Below are 27,212 nucleotides of genomic sequence, written 5' to 3'. Positions count from 1 at the left end.
AGCTTGGCTCCTTGCTCTGGGCTCAAGTGTCAGAGGCAACGGGGAGGGTAGCTGAGTGCAGAGCACTGAGAAGAGGAACTGAGCTGGGAGTTATGGGTATGCTGCCTCCCACACTGCCAGCACGGTTGGAGAGAAGTGAGGGACAAGAGCAGATGGATGGATTGGAGGAGGGCAGGGTGGAAGAGAGGTCAGGAGAGAAAGAAAGCAAAGCAAGGGGAACAAAATTCGAACTGCGCTCCAGCAGTGTACAATCTCACTCCAGCACAAGACAAATCTCCCTCAAGTATTCGTCTGGACTTGGCAGCTCTGTAAGTAGTGCTACAAGTGGTATCAGTAGCAGTGCATCTTCATGTTAATGCCAATAAGTGTTAGCTAGGAACCATCCGAGGACTGCTGTCCTGAAGCCAAACCAGAAAGAAAAAAACGAAGATACTTTCAGCTGTTCCTGGAGTTCACGTCCTGCCTTAGCACATCCATTCTTTTGACCAGTGAGCTGTCACGTATGCCTTAGAAAAGTGCAGTGCCTGGGAGAGGGAGAAGGGAGGGGAAAGTATCCCAACATCCCATGACCGTGACTTTTGCAGAGATTTTTTTTAATGTCAGTGGATAAGTTCTGGCTGAAACCTGTGCAAGCCAGCCTTGGGCTTCCTGTTGTTTCCCTGCCATTAGCATAGCCTCAGTAGGCAGGAGCTCTAAGGCTGTGTTTGCAAAAGAGTAACTCTTGGGCAGTCCATTTTAGGTTCGTGGGCAGGCTCTGACTGCGGTTCTGACAGCAGAGAGGCTGGGTCAGAATCTGGAAGTTCTTGTAAATAATCAGCAAGCTTACACATAGGTATCATATTTTTCCTTTATAACCAGCAAAAGAAAGGAGTCTGATTTATGGCTGTCTATTAATCTTGTAACAGACAGACCGGCATTTTGTCATGGATAGTGAAAAAGAACGTGTCTCCTAAGAGAACTTGAAGATTTGCTAATACATTGGTGACAAATCATTGTACTGGCTTGATACACATATGACAAGGACCTTGTTTTAATCAACTTTTGAAATTACTCTGGAATTTAATTAATTTGCTAACATCTCTGTGGCAGTGTTTGCATAAGACAAACTGTGAACACATACAGTACTGTTTTTCCTCCGTGTCACAGGGGTTTATCTATTATTTGTAAAATGCTTTGAGATATTTAGATAATCATGAAAGATTATTACAGATTTGACACAACTGATGCAAAGAGGTGTTGAGATGTATTTGACTATCTGACAAAGAAGGGGAGGGAACTTCAAGAGCATTTTCCTTCTGTTAGGAAAGACTAGAATATCAAGATGAATGATTTTGAATTGTTCTTTTTTTTTAATACCCTTAACATTTCACCAGTTTGTTTAGAGATCCTGGATGATGAATACAAGCCTACAACATTAGGCTGTTTTTCTTTGTTAACCTTCACTGACAGCTTTTCTTCTTGGGTCCATAGGAGTGTGCAGGGCACAGATTGAAAACATTGACCTAAATGATTTCTGGCAGATGATTTTATGCACTGTTCTTAGATACTTCCAATGAAGGAGATTTCAGTATCTCTATGGCTGTTCCCATGCTTAGCTATCCTTGTAGCTAGACTTTTTCCTAATATATAATCCTCTACTTCTTTGGTACATATTAATCAGTTATTTCTTGTCCTATTCTTAAGGGATCTAGGAAATAATTAATCACTATCTTCAGTTAGTCAGTGTCTTCTTATTTTCATTTGTGAGACTACAGTTCACATTTTTACACTTAGTCCAAGCAGTGTTTCCGTTTATATTAAGATGATACTTTGGGAAGTTGCAATGAAAATCAAAGTGGGTTGTTGAAAATATAACTGTGTTGATAACCATTTTGTGTCATGGACAAATGAAATTTGAATATGTGGTGGAGTTTGATTTATTGTGGTTCAAACCAAGATAACAGATCAGTCAAAACTGATTGAAGGAAGAGACTGGTATTTCCAGTATTTAAATACAGAACCAGTGTTTGCCTCCTGTAGTCTGCTAACTCATTGTCTCCTTCTATATTCCTACTCTTAACACTCAGTTACAGTGAAGCGTGTCAGTACTTAGTCATCATTCGATATTTTGGTGATAAGTGAAGCAGAGAAAGATATTGAATAGAGCAGCCTTTTCTGTGCCATTCAGAGTTTGTTTCCCTTTTCTATTAGCCTGAAGAAAGGAAAACATATCTTCATCTTCACTGGTTGCTAACTATATGCAGTCATTGTGTAGAAGCCAAAAATGGACATAAAGTAAGTACAGATGTCCAAAATAGGAGTAGCGCTTTTTGGATGGGTCTTAAAACACACAGGTCTGGGAGCAGGAGAGTGGATTTCTACTCCAGCCCTGTAGTTGTGTTATTTTCATTAAGTAATTTCATTTTGACTAGGCTATACCTATGCAGTTGTAGTCAGCAGGAGTTGAGTGCTGCTGTCTGAGCTAGGCCAGCCCAAGGAGACTGTGGACTTCACCTACTTGGTACAGCACTGTTTTGAACCAGATATGTCCTGCTAAGTGTCTAGGCCTATAAACAGAAGCTGAGCACTGTGCTAACAAAGCTACCCAGATTTTCTTGGCTTGAACCTGTTTTCTGTGCAAATCTTAATAAAATTTGGATCAGTCTGCAAGAAGGAGTCTACAAGTATTTTGAAATCCTCACATAAAAGATTAAGGAAAATTATTGTTGTTCATCATCAGATTTTTTCAGAATGAGTTGAAAGACAGATATATGGTAATTATTGCTATTTGTAATATATTCAAGGCAATGATAGTCCTGTTCTAAACACTGCTGATATTAGGGGCCCTGTTCTGAAGAGTTTATTCTCTATGAAATAAATAGTTGTAGTATTAATAAGGAAATATATAAAAACTGCTTTAGAATTGGGTTTGTTGGCATAGTGAGGTTTTCTGATTTTTATATGGTTAATGGCACTGAGATTTTAGTCCTGCAGACTTTTGTTTTCATAAGCAACCACTGCGAGTTTTTCCTTTCCCTGCTTTGAAAGCTCCTTGTGAGATGCATGCTTGAACTGCCATTCTTCTGTTTTAAAGAACTTACAATTAGAAATGGCAGCACCTGTCAGAAATATAGTAAGTATAAAAATGATATTCAGACCCTCCTCTCTTTCTCACAGTACTTTTTTGACTAAAATTGAATTATCTTGTGCACAGTTCTTTTCTATCTCTTTAGGGAGACTAGATTCAGAATTGCTAAGTGAAATGATAGAATAGCAGAGAGTCTTTCAACAGCCTCACAAAATCTGTCGAAAACAAAGAAAAGGGACATGGCATAGCTCAGGACAATGGTAACTGCATAGACTTTTTAATCTTTTACACACTTTTAAAACTAATCACAGCTAGATTAATAAGTAATCCAAGCAGTCAAGTTTACCCAACACCCGATTTCTAGCCATTTAACATCTGCAAGCAGATTGTGATTTTTTTCCTTTTTTTTTTTTTAAATTGTCAGTCAGAGATAACACATTGTACTGCTACTTTTCCTTCATTGGTTAAGAGTGCATGCACTTCCCGCCAGAATGAAATATTTAATGAATTTGACATTTAGCTTTATGCGAAAAAGTATGCTGCTAACATCAATTTTCTTAAATGTGTATAGAAAATGAGTGAAATAAAATGCTTATGTGTGGGAATGAAAAATGAGACTAAAGGATGATAAAAAGTGAAAAAATCAAATCCATTCAACAAGACAAATGAATGTTTTTGTTCCATATTGACCCAACTCCAGTAGAGAGTGGCAAAAAGGCATTATTATTGGAAGGCTCCTTGCTCTCTCTGTAGCTAACTCATGTTTATCACTGTAGTTTAAGTCCTGATCTATACATTGACATTCTTAGGGCATGATTGTTATGGACTGATAACTTTTTCACCAAAATCCATATGCACTCTGCAACCAGTGAGACTCCAAGGAAAAACAGTGCTGAACAATACATTATGAATTGTGTCCTCATCTTTATTGCCCCTGTGCAAGGTGGGTTAACCTTGGCTGGCTGCCAGATGTCCACCCAGCCACTCCTCTCACCACTCCTCCTCAACAGGAGAGGTGGAGAAAATGAGATGGAAAAGTTTGTGGGATGAGATACAGACAGGGAGATCTCTTAGTAATTACCATCATGAGCAAAACAGACTCAATTTGGGGAAAATTAATTTTATTTATTGCCAATTAAAATAAATTTGGATGGTGAGAAAAAAGAAAAAGATTAAAATACCTTTCCCCTCCTTTATTTTTTTCCTAGACACAACTTCAGTCCTTCATTCCAGACTCCTCTTCCTCCTCCCCACCCCACAAGGTGCAGGGGGGATAGGGAATGGAAGGTTGTGGTAAGTTCATAACAGTTCCTCTAGGCTGCACCTTCCTCCTCACAATTTTCCCTTGGTCCAGCATGGGTCCTTCCTATGGGCTGCAGTCCTTTCGGATAAACCTGCTCCGTCATGGTCTCTCCATGGGCAGCAGTCCTTCAGGAAATATCAACTTGTTCTGATCTGGGGCCCTCCATGTGCTGCAGTGTGGATATCTGCTCTGGTGTGGTCCTCTCCATAGGCTGCAGGGAAGTATCTGCTCCACCATGGTCTCTTCCAAAACTCATACAGACTGCAGGAGAACATCTCCCACAACTTCTTTCTCCACACTTCTTTCTCCTTCACTGACATTGGTATCTTCAGGTTTGTTTCTTACACTTGTTTTCCTCATTCTTCACTGCCTGCACAACATTTTTCCCTTTCTTAACTATGCTTTCACAGAGGTGCTGCCAACTTCACTGATGGGCTGAGCTATGTTCTGCGGTGGGTCCATTGGAGTCAGCAGAAACTGGCTGCATCTGGAATGGGGCAGCCCTGGCATTCTCTCAGAGACCACCACTGTAGCCACACCTTGCCACCTAAACCAAATACACTGTCATGAAGACCAGATAGCCAGGTACTTGGTTTCAGTCAGGCACTTGCTGCACAACTGAAGGAAGCAGCGATATTCTGGTAGTATGGACAGTAGAAATTGGAGAAGATTGCCACAAGTTTTGTCCTTTGGAAGAAACTGCTATCAGATAGGAGTGACAGTGTACTTTAGTGGAAGGCAATATTCGTTCTTATGACTTACTGCATAGTTAAGTTTCTTGTCTGCCACTAAAGAAGCTCTCCAGGAACAGAGAAGGGCCTTCAGTTCCCCTTCTTCTGATATTTAGTGCACCAGCATCACCGCTCTATGAAGACTCTCATAGTTGGGAAGCTCTTTCTACAGGAAAAGAGACCTTAACTCAGACCACACTGATTTCTTAATTTATACCATGTTCCAATTTAGGCTGTTTAAGATTTTTAATTTTTTGCCTAAACTATAGTTTTCTAATGAAGAACAAAAGCCACATTATAAAACAGTAGTGGTTTTTTGTTTTCTTCTAACAATGACATTCCAAAACAATTAAGCAGTTGGGGTATTCCAAGAGCTATTAATTAGTATGTTTCAATTATAACTGATGAAGCAGAAACTTACTGAGAATTATAATTTTGAGCACTAGCTGGAAATATATGACAGATAATACAAAAACTGCAGAAGCCTTTTATAAGACATTTTCTTTAAAGCTGCTGCCAGGAGTGGCAAAGCAAGGGTTAGACATAATTCTTTCTGGTACATATTACTGACTTTTCTCTCCTCACCAACAGGGAGAACTCAATATATGAGCTTTTACCCTATTTCCCTAGCATTATTCTATAACAGAAAGCAAACAGTGACTTTATTCCTTATGCAGTTTTGTAACCTAACGTACTTCTCCCTGATCTCCACCCCACTCAGGGAAAGGAGCAATTGAGAGCAATCAGTGCTACTTTCTTTCTAACAGCACATTCAATCTTTTTGGTTTAATGTATGTTGCCCTTTCTGCCTTTACGTGTGTCTCTTTCCGTACTTTGTTGAATGCCTTCCCACTGATGACTGCATTTGCAGCAGACTGCTGAGATGTTGCTGAAGTCAGCAGTGCTAATACTGCATTAGAGAATCCACTTCAGGGAAAACAATGTTAGATTTAACCAGTGGGGTACGGCTGCAGTAAAAAGCTATATGCTCAGAGGCACTCTGTACATTTTCCAAATAAACAATATGTCAAGCTTTGCTTTCACGAACAGTAAATGTAATAGTAATGCTTCTCACTTCAATGGCACTTTGCAGCAAAATGCTGTACAAACAGTAGGGTGAAATTCCCCTCGTGCGGCAGGCTCGCCATGACTTTCACTGCTAAAGTCATGTAGTTGAACACCTTGGGGATGTGTGGAGGGACCAGTGCCAAACCCGTGTGAAATATGTCAATGCTGAGAGTAGTTTTCTTGATCTATGGCTGTATGGATCCCATGGTCCCCAGACAGTGGTGCTTATTATTATGCCTCGATCCAGAACAACAGCCACAGGGATACTAGTGTTCTGCACCATATGTAATCATAGCCTGCAGGCAGGATTTTGTTTCCCATTTCTTGATCACAGCTGAAATGTCACCTGTTAATTAGCCCACATCATGCAAAGATGCTGCACAAACACAAAGGCAGACACAATCACTGTCTCCTGGGATTTTTGCTCTAAAAGCCAGACTTTCTAAACCAGCATCAGATTTTTGAATGCCCAGTGTGTAAAAATCCAACATTCATTGTGTTGGTTAAATGGATGCTTTCTACTTTACAAAACCTGTTAAAAAAACCCAACAGGCAGAGATGAAGAATGGGGATGGGCTGGAATAGCAAGCAAAGCAGGTGGTGGAAATGATAAGGCCTGTCCTCATAATGCAAAATTTTAATGGCTTAATGATTTTTTGGTTACACAAGGACAGAAACTTCCATGTTTCATTACTTCTGTCATGCATATAGCAACCACCCGCTTCCTGTTGGACATACAAATTCCCTTCATCCATAAACTGCCGTGCATTTTCTATGACAGTTCATATAGCTGATAGCTTAATACACTGATTACCTCAGCTTTTCCTCCAACATACCTCTTATCCTTGCTCTGACTTCCAGCACCTTCCCTGCTATCTTAACCCAAGCAGCCAGTAGCTGAAATCATTCTGGGGAGTCTGTGGGAAGGTTGTAGATACCTATATTCCCCAGGAACTTCTGTTTGGAGATGAGCCAGAGCCTTGGAGTGCAAGATCATATGTTATCCACTGTTCAGTCAGGGAGCCTTTTGATGTTGTCTTCAGTGTGTGGCCATTTCAGAAGAGGGGTGGGGGGGAACCCAAACAACTAGAATACTCTGTCCAATGAAAACGAATTAAATGAGGCTCCTGCTAGGACACTAAAACAATTATGGCCAGCAGAGTTCCTCCATCCCCCAGTCCTTTATGACCCATTTTAGAGAACGTAGATCCACCAACTTTTAGTGGCTGGTGCAGGGAAGCTCTAATGGACTTGGCTAGCACCTCACAGACATTTCCAAGCCTTGCTGTGCCAGGTCTCTGTTCTGCAACTTCATACACTTGACAAAATATTTATAAATTACTTCAAGCAGGAATGCTGGCTTAATAGGTAGTGCTACAGAAAGGATATACAAGCGCTGATAACCCAATGTAGGATCTTGTGAAAACCGTAGGAAGGATGACTTGCTCATGAATTTTCTCAGTGAAACTGTACTGCATGATAAGATTACTTTATAATTCAAGCTAAATTTCTATTTTAAAGACAAAGATAAGGAAGACTCCATGGGAAATTTTGAGTGCTTGGCTATGTAAATGTTTGAAGAAAGCATAATTTCCTTTCTTTAAAAAAATCTCCCACCGTATTATGAAGATTTTGCAGAAACATGCCGGTACTTACCTTCAGATGCATATCAGAGAACTTTTTTACTTGAGCTGAAAGTACTTTGTTGTATTTCCTGGATGGACCCACTAAAACTGGAGATGAAATGTCCAGTTTCATTTTTGATTGACTCATGTATTAAACTTAAAGTCAGCTGCTGTGTTTATGAATGCATGAGTATATATGGCCTCAATCTAATTCTGTGCTGAATCCTGTGAAAGCAACACTTGCATCAGATGTGTCAAGAATATTATACTCTTATTAAAATGTACATATATTCCTGTGTGCTCATGTAGCACAGAAACATGGAACAAAATAAAGTACTAAATAAGACACTCCATTAAACCTGACTTGTGTTTTTTCACAGATAAAAATTGTGACATCGATACCACAGAGGATGTTATATTAATTTAAAAATATTGTATTTGGTTTAAACCAGTTGAGAAACTCTCCTCTAAAACCAGGTTTCTTTGGTATCTCTGTGTTCTTGGCATATTGGGTAAGATAATTCCCAGGATATAGGTCAGTGTGGCAAAGCCATGCTTAACATTTTCATAGTCAAAAGCCAGTTGAATATCTTCTCAGCATTTTGGATCTTATTTGAAGCTGTCCTTCTGAGGTGGCTATACTTTGAACCTCTCTGTCTGGAGATTTTCCCTTTAGAACTATTTTCTCAGAGTTATTTTCATGGGTTATCTAGCTCACCCTGCTGCTCTAAAGCAGGGCCAAATATACCTAAATATTTCTGGCAGAAGTTAGTCCAACCTGTTCTTAGAATCATGAGTCTCCTAAAGCAAAGCACGCCTGCAGTAATAAAGGAGAATTTTTAACATGAGGCAATGTGTTATAGTGCATCACTTCAGTACCTTTTTTTTACCTGTTTTACATTCCAGTGTTTTGCTTTGAATAGCATATTTCAGTTGGAAGGAACGTACAATGGTCATCTAGTTCAAGTGCCGACTGCTTAAGTTGAGTTAAGCTTTGCCCCAGTCTTCTTGATGGTCAGTGAGTGAGAGTTTTGATTCCTTAATTTTCTTTAATATTAGCAGAAATCTCAGGTATTTAAGCTCCTCACATACAAGTGGGAGGCCTGGCTCTACTGTTTGTCAGTACATCAAATGCAGGTAGTGCAGTACTCTTGGAGGTGAACAACTGTACAGATCCTAACATTTTAATTTGACTTGTAACATCAGTATCTTCAGTTGCTTTATTTTGAATCTTATCCAAACAAACAGGAACTCACCTTTCTTTCCCAATGGCCTCCTCTTCTTGGTGTAAGGCCTGTGTTGAAACACTGGTGTGTTCTTTTGAGGTTACATGTCTATTAATTCAGTGCATGCAAATGAATGAGGATTCATAATTGCTTTCAGTGAGGCAGATTAAGTCTTCTTTGATATGATTTAACAAACACACGTGGATGAGACTCTGTTTTGGGAAAAGCCTGTTCTGACAGCAGCTTGTTTTGAAAAAACATGGATAAATAAAGTAGGGATTGTGTTCCGCATTTATTGTAAACATATGCTCTTTTTTGCTCTACGTTTGTCTTAAACTATAGTCTAAACTATCTCTACAGATCCAAGAATTTATGTAGTCCTTAATTTTCTAAAACTCTGTATACCTTTGCACATTGCTGAATTGCCATTGTAGTCCATTCTTTGATTTTAGTAAAACTTCTGCCTGTTAAACTTCTGGAAATTTATATAGCTTTTATGTTCATATGTTTGTTCAAAAAATTGCACAGACATGGATTCTTACAGGACATTTTGTTAGAAAACTAAGTACTATTTTATCTTTTTCTAGTTGGTGAAACAATGGATTAAAGGCAAATGGTAGCACTTTCCTGAGAGCACAGGTTCATGGAGACAGAGTTCCAGTTAGAAATCTGGACTTCTGACTTCTTACCATGTGCTTAAGTCACTAACCTCACTCTCTTGTCATAAAGAGGGAGACAGCTGCTAGATGGAGTATCTACACTGGTTTTCCAATACCTAACTACTGCTTAAAATCTAGCCTGAAACATCTCTGTGGTATTGACTGCAGCTGTGCCTTCTGCTTTGTAAAACCGTCTCTGTTATACATCAGTTGCTCAACTAACTGCTTTAGTAGAGTCTTCCTGTGTTTTAGTTTATATCACATACACCAGTTTATACCATATCTACATACACTTAGGTTAGGTTTTACTAATAGCAGGAAACGAAAGACTTTAACACAGTTCTTAGGAAAAAAAGTTATCTTTTATTTTAGAATAAGTGAGCTGAGCACAATAGTTCATTGAGCTGTTTAAATGACACAATATTTACAAGAACATTTTCTGTTCCCTACTCTGAACTTCCCATCTTGTTCTTGAATCCATACAACACATTTTCCTTTGAAGATAGAATCAAACAGGCCATGATTTTACTGTAAAACTGTTATTAACACTTTGCCAGAAATATGATTTGACTAAGAAACAACATTTATCCTAGCAGAGAGAAAAAGAAATCTCACAAAAGCTGTTCTAACTCTACCAGCTCTTGACTTCCTTCCTCTTGACTTACCATTTGTGGGATATCAAAGTCAGGCATTTCTCACCACTGAAAATCTCACCTAGCCTACACTGCACTGTGACAGTCATGGTAAGGTGGATAGTTGTTTCAAAAAATTGTAGCATGCTGTTTTTGTCATACGAGTTCTGCTCTCTTCTTACCATGTGAGTTTCAGATCCTGAGACTATTTTGCTGAGTAATCTCAAGTGTACAAAATCAGCCCTCAGGCTTGCAGAATTTGTGTTGATTCACAATACACACAGTATTTGCTCTAACTAATGTAAATGACTTGAATTCCATGGAATCCATGGAAGTTATGTTACACTGATTTACATCAGTTGAGCCACTTCTGGGAATACTCAAATTTATTTAGTTCGGTAAGGAGATGCTGTGACTCAGATTTAAGATATTTGCCTGTAGGGGAAGTGATGTTCTAACTGCTTCACACAACCTCTTTATCTTATGTTTCCTCTGAATACTTTTCTGACATTTCCGCTGAAACTCACTGTATCTATTACAAGAATCCTTTCCTTTCAGGAGATTTAGAGAATGAAATAATTGATCTCTTTTATGAAAAAAGTTACTTCTTTCTAATACCATCACTCTTCTCCCTACTGTCACTTCAGGTACTTAGAACTTATGTGAAATATAAGTGGAAGAAAGAGAAACTATCCTCTTAAGTTTGATGTCACTCCATCCTGGCTGATAAGTGTTGGGAACCATAATTTTGATGGTCAAACTGAGCATCTTGCCACAGGGTGTTGCAAAACTGAGACAAAAAGGGGATGAACCACAGAACCTTTTCCTCTGATCCTGGATCCTTTCTAATCTGTTTAGTACCTGGAGCCTCCAAATCACATATGAAAAGAAATATTGACTGTAAGCGTAAAGCAACTATAGATTTCTTTAGTTATTGGTTAGCAAGTAAGCTAGAAGCTCTATTTTCAATGCAATGCTCCAGAGATATATTGCTTCTAGGAAAATGTGACTGTAGTAAACAGATGAGTTCTTAAATTATTCAGTGTCATAAAATGGTTTCTATTGGGAAAGAGTTGTAGCCCACTTCAAAGTCAAGGTGTAATCATGTTGTATGTTCAGATTGTATAGAATCAATTTACAGTGCCACTCTGATCAGATATTGTGAATCCTTCTGCTTTAATTTCTGAGCAAAACAGCAAAGACACTTTGGGAATAACTTCAGAGAATGCAGCTTAAGTGACTGTATTTTAACTGAATCTGATTTAGGTCTGATATGAAATAAATCAATCCAGTTTCAAAGAAATTACAGGGCAGTGACAGCTGCACCGTGGTAAGATTACAGCAGGGATTGGGTTTAAAATGAATCCAACATCTTTAAAGCCTGCATGTGATACCATTATACCAGTGGATGCTGAGAAACCCAGCCTCATCCCACTATTGCTAACACTGGCAGTAGAGAATGGGGAAGTGTGATGCTGAGACACCTGAAATATTTGGAGGTGAGCCACCTTCGATTCGGATGCCTTGGTAGCTTGACACAGTGGTCAGGCTAAGTCTGGCTGGAACTCAGGGCTTATTAGCTCTCATGTACTGCTAAGGTCACATGGACTGTACAGTGTCTCAGTCCCAAGCTGGGAGGTCCATCTCTGTGCTTGGCGTGTGAGAGACTTTGACCTCAGATATCTAGTATGTTTTGGCTGAAGAATGATTTATGCTAAAATTTTTGAAGCTTCAAAAAGCTTCAAAAGGCGAGCCAAACAGCATTGTGGTTTGCAAAGCATTTTCTGTTTTTATCAATACCAGGCCAGGTAGTGATCACTGATCATTATCAGTTCAATTTTCTAGCACTATTAATGCTATTAGTATTGTGATTTAAGGACATAAATCACTGCCAGGGTCCCTCACCAAACACCACCTTATGTAATTTATATCCTAACTAATCAAAACGTTCATGTTCTTACTAGACAAATGGTTTTCTGAATCCTGAAATTTTTGCAGCTGGCCTGTCCAGTTCTAGAGGTAATGGGTGAAGCAAATCCTTGAGGTGGCTTGTGTATGGATGGACAAAACACACATGGAGCCTTCCAGATGAGAAGAATCGCATCTATGTGAATAGCACGGTTTATGTGAGAGTCTTTGAAAACGGTATTTAGGAAAGTTGTGTATGAAAATAAAGGCCATACCCTTAGAGATCTGATTTTGAATAAGATTTTTTTACTTTGTGTTTCAGTGGCTGTTCCCTCACCACCAGTGCCAGCTTGTGAACCCAAGCCCAAAACTAACGGGCATTATCCAGCTCCACGACTCTCTGTTTCCTCCCGAGCCACTGTCGTTGCTACCATGGAAGCCCCTTCTCAAGGCCTGCAGACAGTCATGAAGTGGAAAACAGTGGTGGCCATCTTTGTCGTGGTGGTAGTTTACCTGGTGACGGGAGGACTCGTCTTCCGTGCACTGGAGCAGCCCTTTGAAAGCAGGCAGAAGAACACAATCGCCCTAGAGAAGGCTGACTTTCTTCGGGAGCATGTTTGTGTAACCCAGCTAGAGCTGGAGACACTGATTCAGGTAGGCCATGTGAAGAAGAGAGTAATTCTTGGAAGTTAGGATAAATGGCTTGGTAGTTCATTGATCAGCTAACTCAGTGGGGAGCAAAATTGTTCACAAAATCCTTGCAATGGGTAGTGTGAAGAGCAGGCTCATTCCTAGTCATTTTAAAGTCTGGGAAACAGAAACCATGTCCCCAAAACATTGTAAATAATGGTTAAATGTATTCACTAGAATAATGAAAAATGTATGCAGAGAAAATCAGAACTTAATACCTGGAAGAAATTTTTGTGAGAGGTAATAGATTTGCAAGACATTTGCCCATCATCTGTAAATTTTCCGATGATATTAAGTTCTTAATTCTTCCTCCAAAATTAAACAAAGCAAGCAGGAATGAAACAGAAAATGATAGGTGGGACTTTTGAAATAAATATTCAGCCAAGAATTCTGAACATAGTGTTATATTAATTTACAGGTTTATTACTGTGAATTTTAAGTAAATGAATGATGATGAAGTATACAGATAAAAATGAAAAATAACTGGCATTTAAGAACTACAGAATTTTTAGTCTGGTCTATTATGCAAAGCTTTAGCATCAGTTTTGAAGGAAGTAAATATGTGTAGCAATAAGTAGGAAATGGATTAATGTTCAAGAAATGTCTATTAGGGATAGAGTTATCTTTCTTTGATTAAAACTCTAGACAAGGAAAGTATTATGGATCTTAGAAGACTTCAGCAGAGTATCGAGTATCTTCTAGGATCCCATGTAGAAACGTATCAGCCTGGAGAAAATAGAGATTAGATAAGAAATATGAGATACCTAAAGAATATATTTCAAAAGTGAACTCCAGCCTCATATTTTCAGACCTGAATTCATGTCTGAGCATTCCAAGAACACAATGTGTTTCCCTCTGGGGCGTCACACCAGAGCCTCATTGTGGTTTCAGGCTGTTTGAAAGAACACAGAGCTATCCTATGGATTCTTGTGTCCATCCACCTGACTGTGTTATAAAAACCTTTCTGTAAGTGAATCAAATTTGTAAGCTTAATATTTCTTTTAAGAAGCTGTTGAAGTATCATTGCTGTGATGGAAAAGGCATTCTCCTACTTTTCAGCCTGAACTTGTTGAGTTTCCTTGTAGCTTGGTTTTCCACAGACAGTGTCCCATTGCTTAATTAATTCCTCTCCCTTGCCCACACATGTAGACAGCAGTGTGCTTCTGCCTCTCCTAAGCAAAACAAATTCTTTCTGTTTCTTTGCAGAGAGATGTGTGCTCTCCCTGTTTATGCTCTGTGTTCACAGAAGACAGGTCAGTTCTGAGTCAGAAGCTGTGTACCTGTACCTTTGGGCAGCCTGGTACCGTACCTAAGAAGCCAAACCTGCTTCAACAGGAAGTGGTATTGTGCTGATGTGACTATACAGCTTTTGGATCAGGGCTGGCTTGGATCACATCCTTCATCTGTCTGCAAAAGACAGGTGAATGTGTTTGGTTGGCAGGGTGAATTCTATTCAGGGATATTGGTTCAGATGTGTTTCTCATGGCAGTGTTGCAGAGATCTGTATTTCCCTCAACTCGTTAGGTATAACGTGTGCTGGCTGATTAGAGAATTTTAAAAAATACTAAAAGCAAGAATGCTTTTATCCCCTTGATGGAAATGTCACTATTAAAAGATATGCAAAATGCTTTATTTTCTAGCAGAAAGCAGAACACAGAACAAGTGCAACAAGCAAAGCACCTCAACAAGATGGTAGACTCCTGCATGCTGACTGCAGTACAAAGATTTCTAAATAGCCCCTATTCTCTAACTTAAACTATGTACCAGTTTTAGTTTGTTATTTTACACAATATTTTTCCTTCTTTCACCTCGAAAGTGGTGACACTAAAGTAAAAAAACAGGCATACTGTGTCATTAGAAGGCATATATTCTGAAGAAATTTTATAATCTCCTGAGATTTCAGTATGTCTTTAGGCATTATACTGGGTAACTGGAAAGCATTTTGCAAAGGTAAATTAAATGGATTTAGCAGCTTAGCATGTGAATGTCTTAAGGCCAAGTGATGCAAAGTGTTGAAACAGATCTGTCAATAAAGAGGGAGTTCCTTTGGATTCTCCTGTATGTATGGGAGTGAAACTGACTCCAGGGATGTAGTTGGGAATGCTGGTACAGAAAACTCTGATTGCAACTGACTTGCACAGAACAGTGAACTGCTGCTTGAAGATAATGTCAGGGGGTTACCACTGTGCTTTCATGCCTTCATGTCAATGATCTCAAAAGGGACATCTCCCTGGCTGGAGCAATGCATTTCTGTATGGCACCAAATGCTGCATCTGCCTTTACAACTGTGATTTCAGACTGATGTGGCAACTTCCATGGGTCCTGGCTGCTGTGCTGTGTGCTGTCAGCACCTGACTACTGCTAAGTAGTTATTTATAATTAATGTTATTTGATTACTGAAAGCCTTTAGATGAACACAGAACATTCTTTCCAGAATGACTGTGTTGATTCACCTCTGTGCTTTGGAGAATATGAAAAAAATAAAAAAAAGGACACCTTGAAACTGGCTTGTATCCTGCTACTGTGGGGTGCCTCTGGAACAGTCTTTTAAGGAGAAGGGGAAAGGAGTGTCATGGTCTTTAAAAGGCTAATGGTGGAAAAATTTATCCCTTTGCCTAAATTTCAACCTTTCCAAGGATTCTCCTTTGGAAAACCTATAAGGAAGATGTATGGCACTGTATGAGGAAGCTGTTAAAATTTAGTGTGGATGAGACATCCTTTCCAACATGATCTCCAATAACCCATTGCAAATGTTAGCACTGGTAGCACAAATGTGAATTGCTGAGTCCAGACTGTGAAGTTCATTCATAGACTTCAGAAGTAATATAGTGATGAAAGCAGTGCAAATCCCTAGGGAGATTCAAAGTGTTTTAAATCTGTATTCATCTCTTGGGTTTTGGTTCAGGTCTGTCTAATACTAACACACTGACAGATAATTTTTTCTTAACAATGACAAATATTTTATAGTGCAGTCATATTGCCCAAAGTTACCTGAAGTGGAAGTTCTTGACTGTAGATTTTTAAAGCCCATTTCTGCTTCTGAGGACATTTGTTGCAGTGAAGCTAGTTTCGTATTTAATGCTTTATGTGATCTACAGCTTGGCACAATGGTGAATACCAGAATAAGAAAATGACAAAATCGTGTGCTGTATCTTGATACTTTTGAATTTTCAGAGTTAGAGAGAAGTGAAATCTAGAATATGCTAAAAGACAATGAAACTTCAGGTGCTGCAAGTATATTTAGCTGTACTGTATCCATTTGAACAAAGAAGGAAGCAGGACTCAAATGACTGGACATAAAGTTGAAAAGAAAAATAACTTTGGTAGTTACACCTGATAACATGTTACAAAACTTTTTTTTTTGTGTTCTTATATGTTATGGCATAAACTTATTAGTAGCTAGGGTCAAAAAGAAGTAATCTTGCCTTTGTAATAATACATACTTAGAGTGTATAATGGGGAGGTTATGTGTCTCAGAAAGATTAGATATTATCTATCATTAGGAGAGGCGGGCAGGAAGACCACCAATGTATTTTTGCAAAGTAATTCCTATGAACCTGATAAGGGTATTCATATTCTGTTTCTATGTAGCCTATGTAGTACTCATACACTATGTAGCCTGTGCACTGTGTATGAGTAAAAACTTTCGTAATGAGCCCTTCTTCCATAATGAACCCTGCACAATGACATAAGATAGAGTAGCTTGCTACTGTAGGTTACTTAGGTTATTGGCAGGCTGCTTTCTTCTTCCTTTTCCTTCAGGGTTTAATTTAGGAGTGTGAGTGATTATAGTATAAAAAAACAAATCACCCACCTGGGAACTAAGTCATATTATCAATGTCCAGTAATGACTACAGCAACTCATTAGAGTTAACCTGTAAGCTGAAAAGGAAGCAGAACTGGAAATAAGCTAGTCAGGCTTTACTGGCTAATTATGTTAGTAAGAGTTCATATTTTGGATAGGCACTTTCTATTAGCGTTCTGAAATACTTTTGTCCTGAAGGTAAACAAGAAAGGGAACATCCTGTAAAGATGTTTCGGTTTTCAGCTGCTTGACAAGTTCACTCGTGTCATAAGCCAGCTTGTCTTTTCAGGGTGTTTCCTTGTAAAATGAAGAGAACTTGGATGGCTTTCATGTGCTAGAAGAAAGCTCTAGATGGAGCAGAAAAAAAGAAGTATTTTGAGTTAACTATGGGGAAGACTTGCCTGTTGCTGAAGACAGGAAAAGACTATTTGAACTGTGAAGAAAAACAATGGTAAATATCTGATTATTGAATCTTCTGCCTGTGCCTCTGGAGGTTGTCTTCTATATGTCCCAATTCCCCTTCTGCCCCTGTTCTTTATTTTACCTTATTACCACTAAAAGGTTATGAAAACACCATTCAGATCTGTTGAGTCCCATCTAAGTTGGTGCAGGCACCCTAGTTTGTAGATTCAGTCCAGAAATACTCAGTTGTATAGGAGACAGACTGAGCCTAGGATGTTGCAGAACTCTGCAGCTGTCCGGTAGCTATGTTGCTTCCAGAATTTAGCTAAGAAGTTTGCAGGGAGCTAAACCCTTTGGACTTAGATCTCGGCATGTCCCTTGTTGAATGCTGTAGGTCTGCCCTCAGGCACAGTGCTTGGTCACGATCTGGCTGGTTGTCACCTAACGATCTTTATGGGATAGGCAGAAATATTTAAGGGGTGGACTTTCAAAGCTTATTACTTTTGACTATACCTGAACAAAAATTTCTGGCCTTGGTCCTTCAAAAATGCTGTTGTGAAAAAGTGAATAAATAGGAATTTATAATGAGGATCCCTTAATAATGGTATGAGGGGTGGTGAGAGTAATTAGAGAGGTAGGGATTATAGAGGAAAGTTATTAAGGAATTAGTCTTTAGAAGCTGCTTGCTAATGAGAAGCATCCTAATAACTGTAATAGAAAAACATCAGAGGATGAAGGGCAATTGAAACCACTTTTTGTATGCTTGATAGGAATCTGCTTAAAAAAAGAATCTTAGAGGGACATAATCATTATTGGATTAGCATGATCTGTGGAGAGGAATTAATGGAACTAGAAAAAAGATTACAAGAATTTTATTTTCTTATCAAATTCCTATCCTTGATTGCACATAGGGTACATCCTTTCAGTGGTTCAGCACTCAAGAAGGGTATTATGCTTCTACTTGGAAAATATTTATCTTCTTCATGATTGGGATCTTACTGGAGAAATGAAAGAAGCATGAACAAGTGAACCAGATAAAAGCCTTTCTTGCCAGAGAAACCAGAAGCAGTCTGTTTGGTTCCTGTCTCCTCATCAGCTGCACTAGCTCCCAGCTATCTTGTTGCATATGGGCATAAAACTAGAATTTTCTTGATATGATTTTCTTCATTAGTGAACAAGGTACCTAAAACATTAGTGAAGGCTGGCATGTACTCACTCACACACTGAGGAGGATCAGATATGTCAGTATCTGGGCACAGTGAGGACCACCTGCACCCCAAGGGACAGGGACCTGAGAGCTGTGGACCTCACCTCTGCCAGCCAGGGCATGGCTGGCTGGGAGCAGCCAGGGGCATCCCCCAGCCCAGACTATCAGGAATCTCCCTGGAGAAGGGCACGATACGAGGCTGGGATGGAACATCAGGCCTCGGCTTGTTGAAGTCTGTGTCTGGGCAGGGCAAGGCTGTGAGGAGCTGGAGCCTGACACTTGTACAGCATCTCTGGGGCAGGGAAATGGTGAAACCCCAGTAGTTTCTATTTGGTATAAGGAGAATAAAATTGATTTTATCCATAGAGATACTATTATATTTCAATCTTATGTTGGGCGGAGGAACTCTTGACACCAAGTTAGTGTTCACTATACCTTTCTTTGGTCTGATATGTCCTATATGTTAACAATTAGGCAGCCCAGGGTGGGGCTTATAGCCTTTAAATATTGCTGCCTGAATATCAACAATTATTCCAGATTGAGATGGAGTCTGGATTGCACTCTCTTTGGGAATACAGGATTCAGTTGTCCCAGTATCACCACATATGCTGGGTTTTTGCTGTGGTGTTTGCTTTCAGTCCCATGCAGATTCACCAGGCCATGCGGTTTTGGTTACAGAGGAACAGTAGTGTGCTGATACCAAAGGGGCCAAGAGTAAAATATGCATCTATACAATGATAGGGAGACAAACTGAAAATTGTGATCAGAAATACATGTTTTGCAAAAAAATAATACCGAGTACTTCGTTTTACTTTGGTAGTTTTGTCATCTCCCTCACTCCTATCAGCCTATCAGCTTTAGGACACACTCATTACTTGAACAGTAAGTAAGACAATTTCAGCCCTTTGAGGTATTCCAAGTTACTGCCTTACCTGAATTGGTGGCATTTCAAAAGATAAATTACCATAGATTAATAATTATTCATCAAAGAAAATGCTTTTTGAATTAATAAAAAATATTGAAAAAATGTGCACTGTGCATGTACCTCCTCTTGAGAAGGAAGAAGGAATCAGGAAAGGAATAAGTGTGAAACAACTATAAATACTTGGATGACCTGTTACTTTTGATGATACTTCAACTATAAAAATACCTGAAACTACTAATTTAAAATGTCTTAAATGTGGAAGGTTTGCCAGCAGAGCAGTTAGCACTCTGGAAATTCGTTCTTTCCCTACTCCAAGGTAACCCGAAGATGCAGCTCTTCAGATCATGCTGCAAAGCCTATCTGAAGTTTCACAGATGGGAAACTGTTGTAAAATTTCATGGTCTGTGTGAACTGGAAGAGTCTTGCCAGTAATAGTGTCTTTGTCTGAGTTTTGTGTCAGTCCTCATCTAGCAGGATACTTCTGTGTAGGTGGACTTGTGGTGGTGGTGGCATTAAGGCATCCTTTACTCATCCATCGCATGGCCTGAAAGTGCATGTTTGAGTGCTGTTAACTGCAGGGCTGCTGTCTTCTTGCTGCTCCCCCTCTGTCCTCCATTGCTATATGCAAAATACTGTGTATTAAGAGGTAGCATTGGGATAGTTGGATATTTATAAATGAATGATGTCAGTCAAGCTTTAAAGAAAACAATAATTTGTCCTGGATGAGAAGGTACCCTGAGAAGTTCAAAGCTACCTAAGGCCATGGGATGCTCCTTCACTTCAGGGGTTAGTGCTTGGCCGTAACAGACTTGCTAAACTGTATAAACTCAAATGTGATTAAAGTGTTGTAATTAGCTTGCTGACATTCACACACTCAAGGGGAAGGCAAGCAGCATTCCTTGGCAGAAGTAACATGCCAGGGTAGCTGACAGTGTGTCATGGCCTATTTAAACAGGCAACCTGTCCATTATGCTGATTTATGCTCTTCTGGGTAAACAAACACATGATCTCTGCTTTCACACCACCTGCAATATGCCAGTAACTGGTACAGAAACCGTTTCAAAGGCTTTGATTCTAAACACTTCCTTCTCTATATCACTATTTCTTGTGGTATGGACAGGTGCTGAGGAACCTTGGCTTTCTGCCCACATGAAATGCAACTAGTCCAGTCTGGAACTTGGTCATGCTGTAATTTCACAATCAGCTTAGCCTGGCATGCAGCAGCTCTATCATTAAAAAAGGCTGTCCTGTACTGATCTCTTTAGATATACCTGGCCTCTGTTCTTGCTCGTGTTCCTCTTCTCCTACTCCTTTCCCTTTTTGTGGGGCGCTGGGGAGCAGATTAGCTGAAAATGTGGTAGAGGAACATTAGTGACAATGAAGTCAGTTGGAAATAGAGTCAAAAAATGAGTGAGGAAAAGTGCAAAATGAAAGGGGAAGAAAAAAAAATGTGATAGATGAGCCATCAGAGAGAGAAGAGGTGAATGAGGAGAAAAGTGTATCGTGAAAGCTAGGGATAGGACAGGTGTTAAATGGATGTATTTAAAAGTCAGTGCTAAAAGCACAAGAGATTATAGAGAAGATCAGGAATGAAATCATAGCCATGAAGATGAGAAGTGGAGCCATGGTAAAATAGAATGGTTAACCTTGCTTTTTGCACATGGACTGTACAGAAAAAAAGTGAAATAAAAAATCACAGTGACAATTCATAGATCATAAGTCAGAGGGAAAAGAGAAGTGGTTAAAAAATTGAATAAGAAAAGTCACAACAAACTTGTATTGATAAGTGGGAATTCTGTGTTGAATAAAGTCAAAGAAAGAGAGGATGTAAGAGGCAGCACTTTGCTTATCCTGTTCACCCTGGCAATAAATTCACTGAAATAACCAAGGCTAAAGCATGGTGACAATGTTTAGGAGGAGGAGCAAATGTCAGAGTGAGAGAGAAGGGGAAGATCTGGCAGTAGTGTGAGTAGCATGATAACAGCAACGGGAAGTGAGGTTGGAACAGAATGGGAGAAAGGCAAAGAGCTGGAAATTGTAAGAGGCAGAAAGAGAGAAGCTTGGTTCCTTTGCATTCGTTTTATGGAAATTAATCACAGCTGGGAACGTTTGAGAGGGAGAGCTTTACTTTGAAAGGCAATCATTTTAGCTGCTCTTCCAGAGTGAGGTCTGAATTTCTCTACAACAGGCCATTGCATGAGATCTACAAGCAACTAGAGATTATGTGCCAAAGGGCATCTCAAAAGTGAATTTAGAGCAATTCAGCTGAATGTGCCAGCTTCTGGTGAGAGAGATATTTCTGTGCTTTGGAGGCTGATGTATTTAGCTCTATCTTCCTTTGGGCTGTGAAGCTTCAGTGAAAGGCAAATGTGTATGTCCCCATGATAAAATATGGTGCACTTTTAGAAACTCCCAAGCAAACTTTTAGCAGGCTGATATGTCTGCCTGGTTCTATTCAGTGCTGTGTGAGACGCAGCACTGTGACCTGGAAGCAGTATAGCTACCTCAGCTTCTGTTCTGGATTTAGTTCATTCAAGTATTAGCTGGGAGTCTCTACCATGATGTATTTGTGGACATGCAGCCGTGTCCAGTGTGACAACTGGGAGGTTCTATCTGATCACAAAGTTGTTTCATGATGTTTTCATAGCTATCCTATTTGTTAATTTCAAATGGGATATATATATATCTCTCCTATTTTTTCTTCAATTAGCATAAAATGTAAATACCTTAATTATTAATTGTCTGGGAATCAAAATCCTTGGCTGACTGGCTTCAGTTGACTTCATGAACACTATTTGCATTTACCACCCTTCTTGCTGCTTCTAACATCAGCTGTTCTCATTGGAGAATTTTTCCTCTGACGGTTATTACTACAAGAAAAATATTTATGGATCTCTTTGTGAAGTTGGTGCTCTACTTTTCAACTGCTTTGTATCTTTTGTCATTTGTCTATGCATTGTATTTTTCTTCCACCTTAATAGCGATTTAGTTCAGTCATATATTCAGTTCTTGTCTACAGGGGATGTTACTATACTTTGAGCAGGTATTTAAAAGTTTAGATCTAAGCTGTTTCCATGGTCCTAGAAATTTCATTTTGGAGCATATAATGACTTGCACAGGATATGGTATGGCATGCATAAGGCTGATTTGTTGTCTCTTTCTTTGCAGCATGCTATTGATGCTGATAATGCAGGAGTCAGTCCCATAGGAAATTCCTCTAACAACAGCAGTCATTGGGACCTTGGAAGTGCCTTTTTCTTTGCTGGAACAGTCATCACAACTATAGGTATGTTTATCTTTTAAAATACATAGTCACACTGAGAACTGGATAATGCAATAAATTTGATGAAGGTAGATCTTAAAGAAATAAAGTGGCCAAACTGTATTTCTCTCAGTTCTTAGAAGGCATGCCTCTGGTATGTGTCAAGGGCATTGAGTCTCCTGGTAAAGATTAGAAACTGTTCACACAATTAGGGTAGAATAGCAATGCTGAACTGCAACCAAGTAGCACTGATGTAGCTAAGGCTTTATAACCCTGTTGATGCAAGTGGTTTTAATTTTTGCTAGAAAGATCAAGAACCAGTACCCAGTGAGATAACTATTGTATAGCTGTTGGGAACTTAGATTTTATTAGTATAGATTAATTTATCCATAAGGGTAGCTTTCTTCTGAAGTACCTCAATTAATCTTGGCTTATGCTCTGAACCTACTCCTTGTAACTGGAAATGTGTTCACATGAGTATCACATAATTTTTAAAATCCTTCCTTGCTATCATACTAATAGTTGGAAGGAATTTAATGAATTGTACATTGTATAAGAAAACTCTGCATTTTTTTTTCCATTCTAGAATTCATGTCCTTAAAATATTGACACATTTCTCTGTATTAGATGAAGGGTATACTGAACTGCTCTATTTACTTTTCTTGAACAATTAATGTTAGTAATTTCATTATGTAGATCCTTGTTGTCTGTGTCCCCTATATATATAGTATACAATGTACTTAGTCTCTTGATCTTTGAATGCTGGCCTTAGATATACTAATGATTTTATCCTCTCCTCTGTGAGCCAGTTCCTCTGTTGAAGATTGTTCAGGCAACTGGGATTTCAGAAGATAGTCTGAGGGGAAAAAAATGATAAAAAGATAACAGTGATGATAAGGTTAAACTGCTGATAGTTATACAGTGTTTTGACAATTTTAAGCTTGATTTCATTGCTGTCACATTTAGAAGATTATTTGGAACCTACTGGCAAATTACTAGTTTTTATTTGCATTGGCTTTGAGTATTCTGATTTAAATATGGGATACAGTTCTTTTCCATATTATGAGATACACACACTAGTGACTGTACAAATAATCTGACAATCACGCAATCCTTCATTTAAGTGTGAGAATCTGACTGAATTCGGCAAGTTCTTTATGCAGCTAATAGAACAAAAAAATCCTATGGCAGTTCCAAGGCTTGCTGTGGTGATCATCTCAAACAGTGGAGTCTGTTCCTTTGGCTCTGCCTTTTCTGTGTTCCCAGAGTGATTGTATAGAGCGTACTCTTCTCTGCATTCCTCTACATACTAAGCCACATTACCATGTATTTTTAATGGCAACATAAAACCAGGGTGTGGAGAGAAAGAAACCATTTCAAAATAAAATGTAAGAAAACCCTCCCTTAATATTTGTTTACTCAATATACCCAAGTGACAAGCTTTTAAATTGCTCATTAAAATAAATGCCACTATGTAGGCATAGTTTATGTAGGCATATTCATTGACATCTGCTATTTAAATAACTTATTGAAAAGAGCTTGGATTTTTGCCCATATTTGCTTTAAATTCTCCATGAATGAGATTTTTGTAGGCTGTATAAAGTCTATGTATTGTGTCTGGGCATGAGAATTATTTTATTTCATCTTTCATTCATTCAGCCCTGTTAGAGCTCCTCTTAGGCAGACACTCAGCAGACTACCTGGTCAACCTCAGTCCACTGGCCTGTGTACCCTGGATTTTCTTGGACTTTAAGGAGAAGCCTGGAATCACAGATACAGCCATCAAAAGGACTGTGGGTTGGGGGGTAGGCAGTGTTGTATGTCAGCATAGTCCTTTCAGCATCCCATAATAGACAGACGCATCCAGTGCCAGTGTCACAGACCTAACAGGATTAGGACCTTGGAGCCCAGCCTTAATTCCCAAGGACCAGGAGTAATTGCTGTAGATGGAGCAGGCAGTTTCGTAGATCTCCATCTCTCTGAATGGTCTGTGTTTCCACTTTATCTCATCAGTGATCTGTACGTGATCATTTTTAATTTCCAGATAAATATGTCAGTCAAAATACAAATCTCTGCAACATTTCAGTAAAGATACCTGATCTTAAATAAAAAATTGCAAATACCGCTGTGACAGTTTTTGGTTTTGCTTTTTAACATTAATATTTTAACAGCTACTAGAGTCATAATGCTCTACATAGATTCCTACAGTCAAATTCACATGGGTGATGCGGGGAAGAGAAGAAGTGCCTGAACAAACTGTGGTGACTAAATGTAGTTTACTGCATGGGACAGGTGGAAAACTCTCCTGTGCATTCATCAGAATGTTAGACTTTTAAGAATACCACAGAGGAGTGCTCCAAACGAGATTCCTGCTACCTTTCAGGGTGAGAAGGGCCCATTATGTATGCCTTCTACTTCATTCTCTCTCGATTGCCTGATCAGCTGCCTATTTACATGTTGGCTATAGAAAAGCCAAGGTAAAGATGATTTTGGAATAGTTAGCAGAAGACGATGACGGACTCAGGCATCTAAAAGACAGATGGACTTTTAGGTAACCTGTGCTGATAATGAGACCTTTTTTTCTGCCAGTATTAGAGGAGTTACAAGGCTGGGAATGGAAATTAAATGTAAACAAACATGCCTGGGCCAAAAATAGTTTTCAGTCAGGACATGGAGCTGGATAATTATGTCTTGGTCAGAATCTATCACCTTTTCAACAGATCTGGGTTACCCTAACAGAGGGTGGAAGGAAGGTATGTATGTGCCTTTATTATAGGATCAATGATTTTAAAATATAAATGTAGTAGGATCTTCAGAGGGGAGGTTAAAAAACTTCCTTGTTAAAACCTATTAAAAAACCTCATGAAATACAAATGTTAGACTCTTTATTGTCAAATTGAAAGGGGAATTGAATGAAGAGTTCAAGCACAGATTTGTGCAGTTTGGAGGCTGTGGTGTAACTAGTCGGTGTGATGAGTGGCTGAGGAAATTATTGAGCTAACTGCTGAAAATGAGACTTGTCAGGTGAGTTATACTCCTGCCAGGAAGTCATTGGCATGGCCTGAGAGGAGCAGCAGCACACAGGCACCAGGCCAGGATGGAGTGATTTTTGTGCCATGATAAATTAAGCTGGATTAATTCATCTAACAACAACTTTAGATAGGACCTGAATCTATAGAAAATATGGGTAACTGAGACTACAAGAAGAACTAAATCACAAAGGGTAGCTCGCTGGGAAATGGCATCATGCCATGGAAAGTCTGTAAATAGGAATTACATGTTGAAGAAAGATCTCCCTGCAGGAACAGCCCATTAGTTCTTCTAAAAAGCCATGTATAAATTCTGAGAGTCTGACAATTGTTTTTCTCCTCAGGATATGGGAACATAGCTCCAAGCACTGTTGGAGGCAAGGTTTTCTGCATTTTGTATGCCATCTTTGGGATTCCGCTGTTTGGCTTCTTGCTGGCTGGGATTGGAGACCAACTTGGAACCATCTTTGGGAAGGGTATCGCAAGGGTGGAAAAAGTTTTCAGAGTAAGCTCACTGTCAGTTTTTTGCTTGTGTTCTATAACTGTTTTTTAATACTCTTGCTACTACCTGCAGTCCTTTCTACATGTTGAGCACCATGAAATATTTACATGTCTAGTTGAGATGATGCTTAATCTCCTTAGGGGCCTCTGTAGTCAGTGGAGAGAAATTGACTTCTGTAGGTGGTGATTGCAGGAATTATAGATCATGCTCTGAATTTCCATCTTGAGGCTGTCTCTGGGGGATATATCTCCTAAGCTAGGTTCCTTGCAATGACTGTAAAACAGCCTTCAGGTTGATTTGGACATGTATGTCCATTCACTGAAAATAGAGAGAAAGCAGTATAACTTCTGGAGGAACAGGGACGCAGAGTAGGTTCTGATGTATTACTAATAAAGCCTAAAAGACTTGGAAAGCAGGGTTACTGTAGTGAATGTGAACTGGGAAGAGAGACGGTTGAGTGGTATACTTTCACTGCAAGAGGACAGATGTGTTGAAGTAGATCTACAGCTGCCAAAACTGGCATAATGCCACTGACTGGAATCATCTTTATGGTATTCACCTGCCCTGCCTATCACCCTACACTAGATTTCTGTATAGACTTTCTCATATGCATTTTCCCTTCCCTCTATTTTTGAGTCTGTATCACTGTAAGCAATTCTTTTGCAAGCACTGCTGCAGACCTGGCAAATGCTGTTTTGCTAATTTGCTGATGGTTCACTTCAGGGATTCTCTCTTTGAAGCAGAAATTCTAGAGGTGACCTGTGTGATGGTTCCCTTGGAGGCAGTGTAACTGGAGGTAAATTCTTCCAGGGATGGAGTGGATGAGAAGCTGTCCAAGCTGGTTAGTTTGATAGGCATCTATTTCTAAAACATTCCCACAAATGAGAACAAATTACTTGTAACTGTTTTTGAAAGGAAGTAATTGAGTATTAGACTGGAGTATGAGCAATTTCCCTTTTGATTAAATTACTGTGAAGTGTCCCAGACCAGCCATAAGGAGTCTCTCAGGCTAAATGTGGAGAAAGGTGACTAGTGATTGTGGGTGAGTAAGCATTTACATGCCTGACTGGAGAACACTTGAAAATGGCTTACATTTTCATGAAATGAAAATAAGGTTATTAAAAGCTGGATCAGGTTGGGCCTGAAAAAAAAGAAGTAGCTAAGATCCCTA

At 39.2% G+C, this 27,212-nt stretch overlaps 1 protein-coding gene across 1 annotated transcript in view; it reads left to right on the top strand.

Annotated features, from left to right (window-relative positions):
• KCNK10 (potassium two pore domain channel subfamily K member 10) overlaps positions 1-27,212 on the top strand; it is a 65,128-nt gene that overhangs the window by 12,163 nt on the left and 25,753 nt on the right. Inside the window, exons 2-4 of the mRNA XM_074909239.1 lie at positions 12,542-12,873; positions 22,417-22,534; positions 25,884-26,044. Coding sequence (XP_074765340.1) covers positions 12,542-12,873; positions 22,417-22,534; positions 25,884-26,044 — 611 coding nt within the window. The remainder of the gene's footprint in view (positions 1-12,541; positions 12,874-22,416; positions 22,535-25,883; positions 26,045-27,212) is intronic.

Source organism: Athene noctua, chromosome 6 (assembly GCF_965140245.1).
Source record: "Athene noctua chromosome 6, bAthNoc1.hap1.1, whole genome shotgun sequence".
Lineage (NCBI taxonomy): Eukaryota > Metazoa > Chordata > Aves > Strigiformes > Strigidae > Athene > Athene noctua.
The sequence above is the reverse complement of the archived record's forward strand: the minus strand, read 5'-3'. Positions and strand labels throughout refer to the sequence as shown.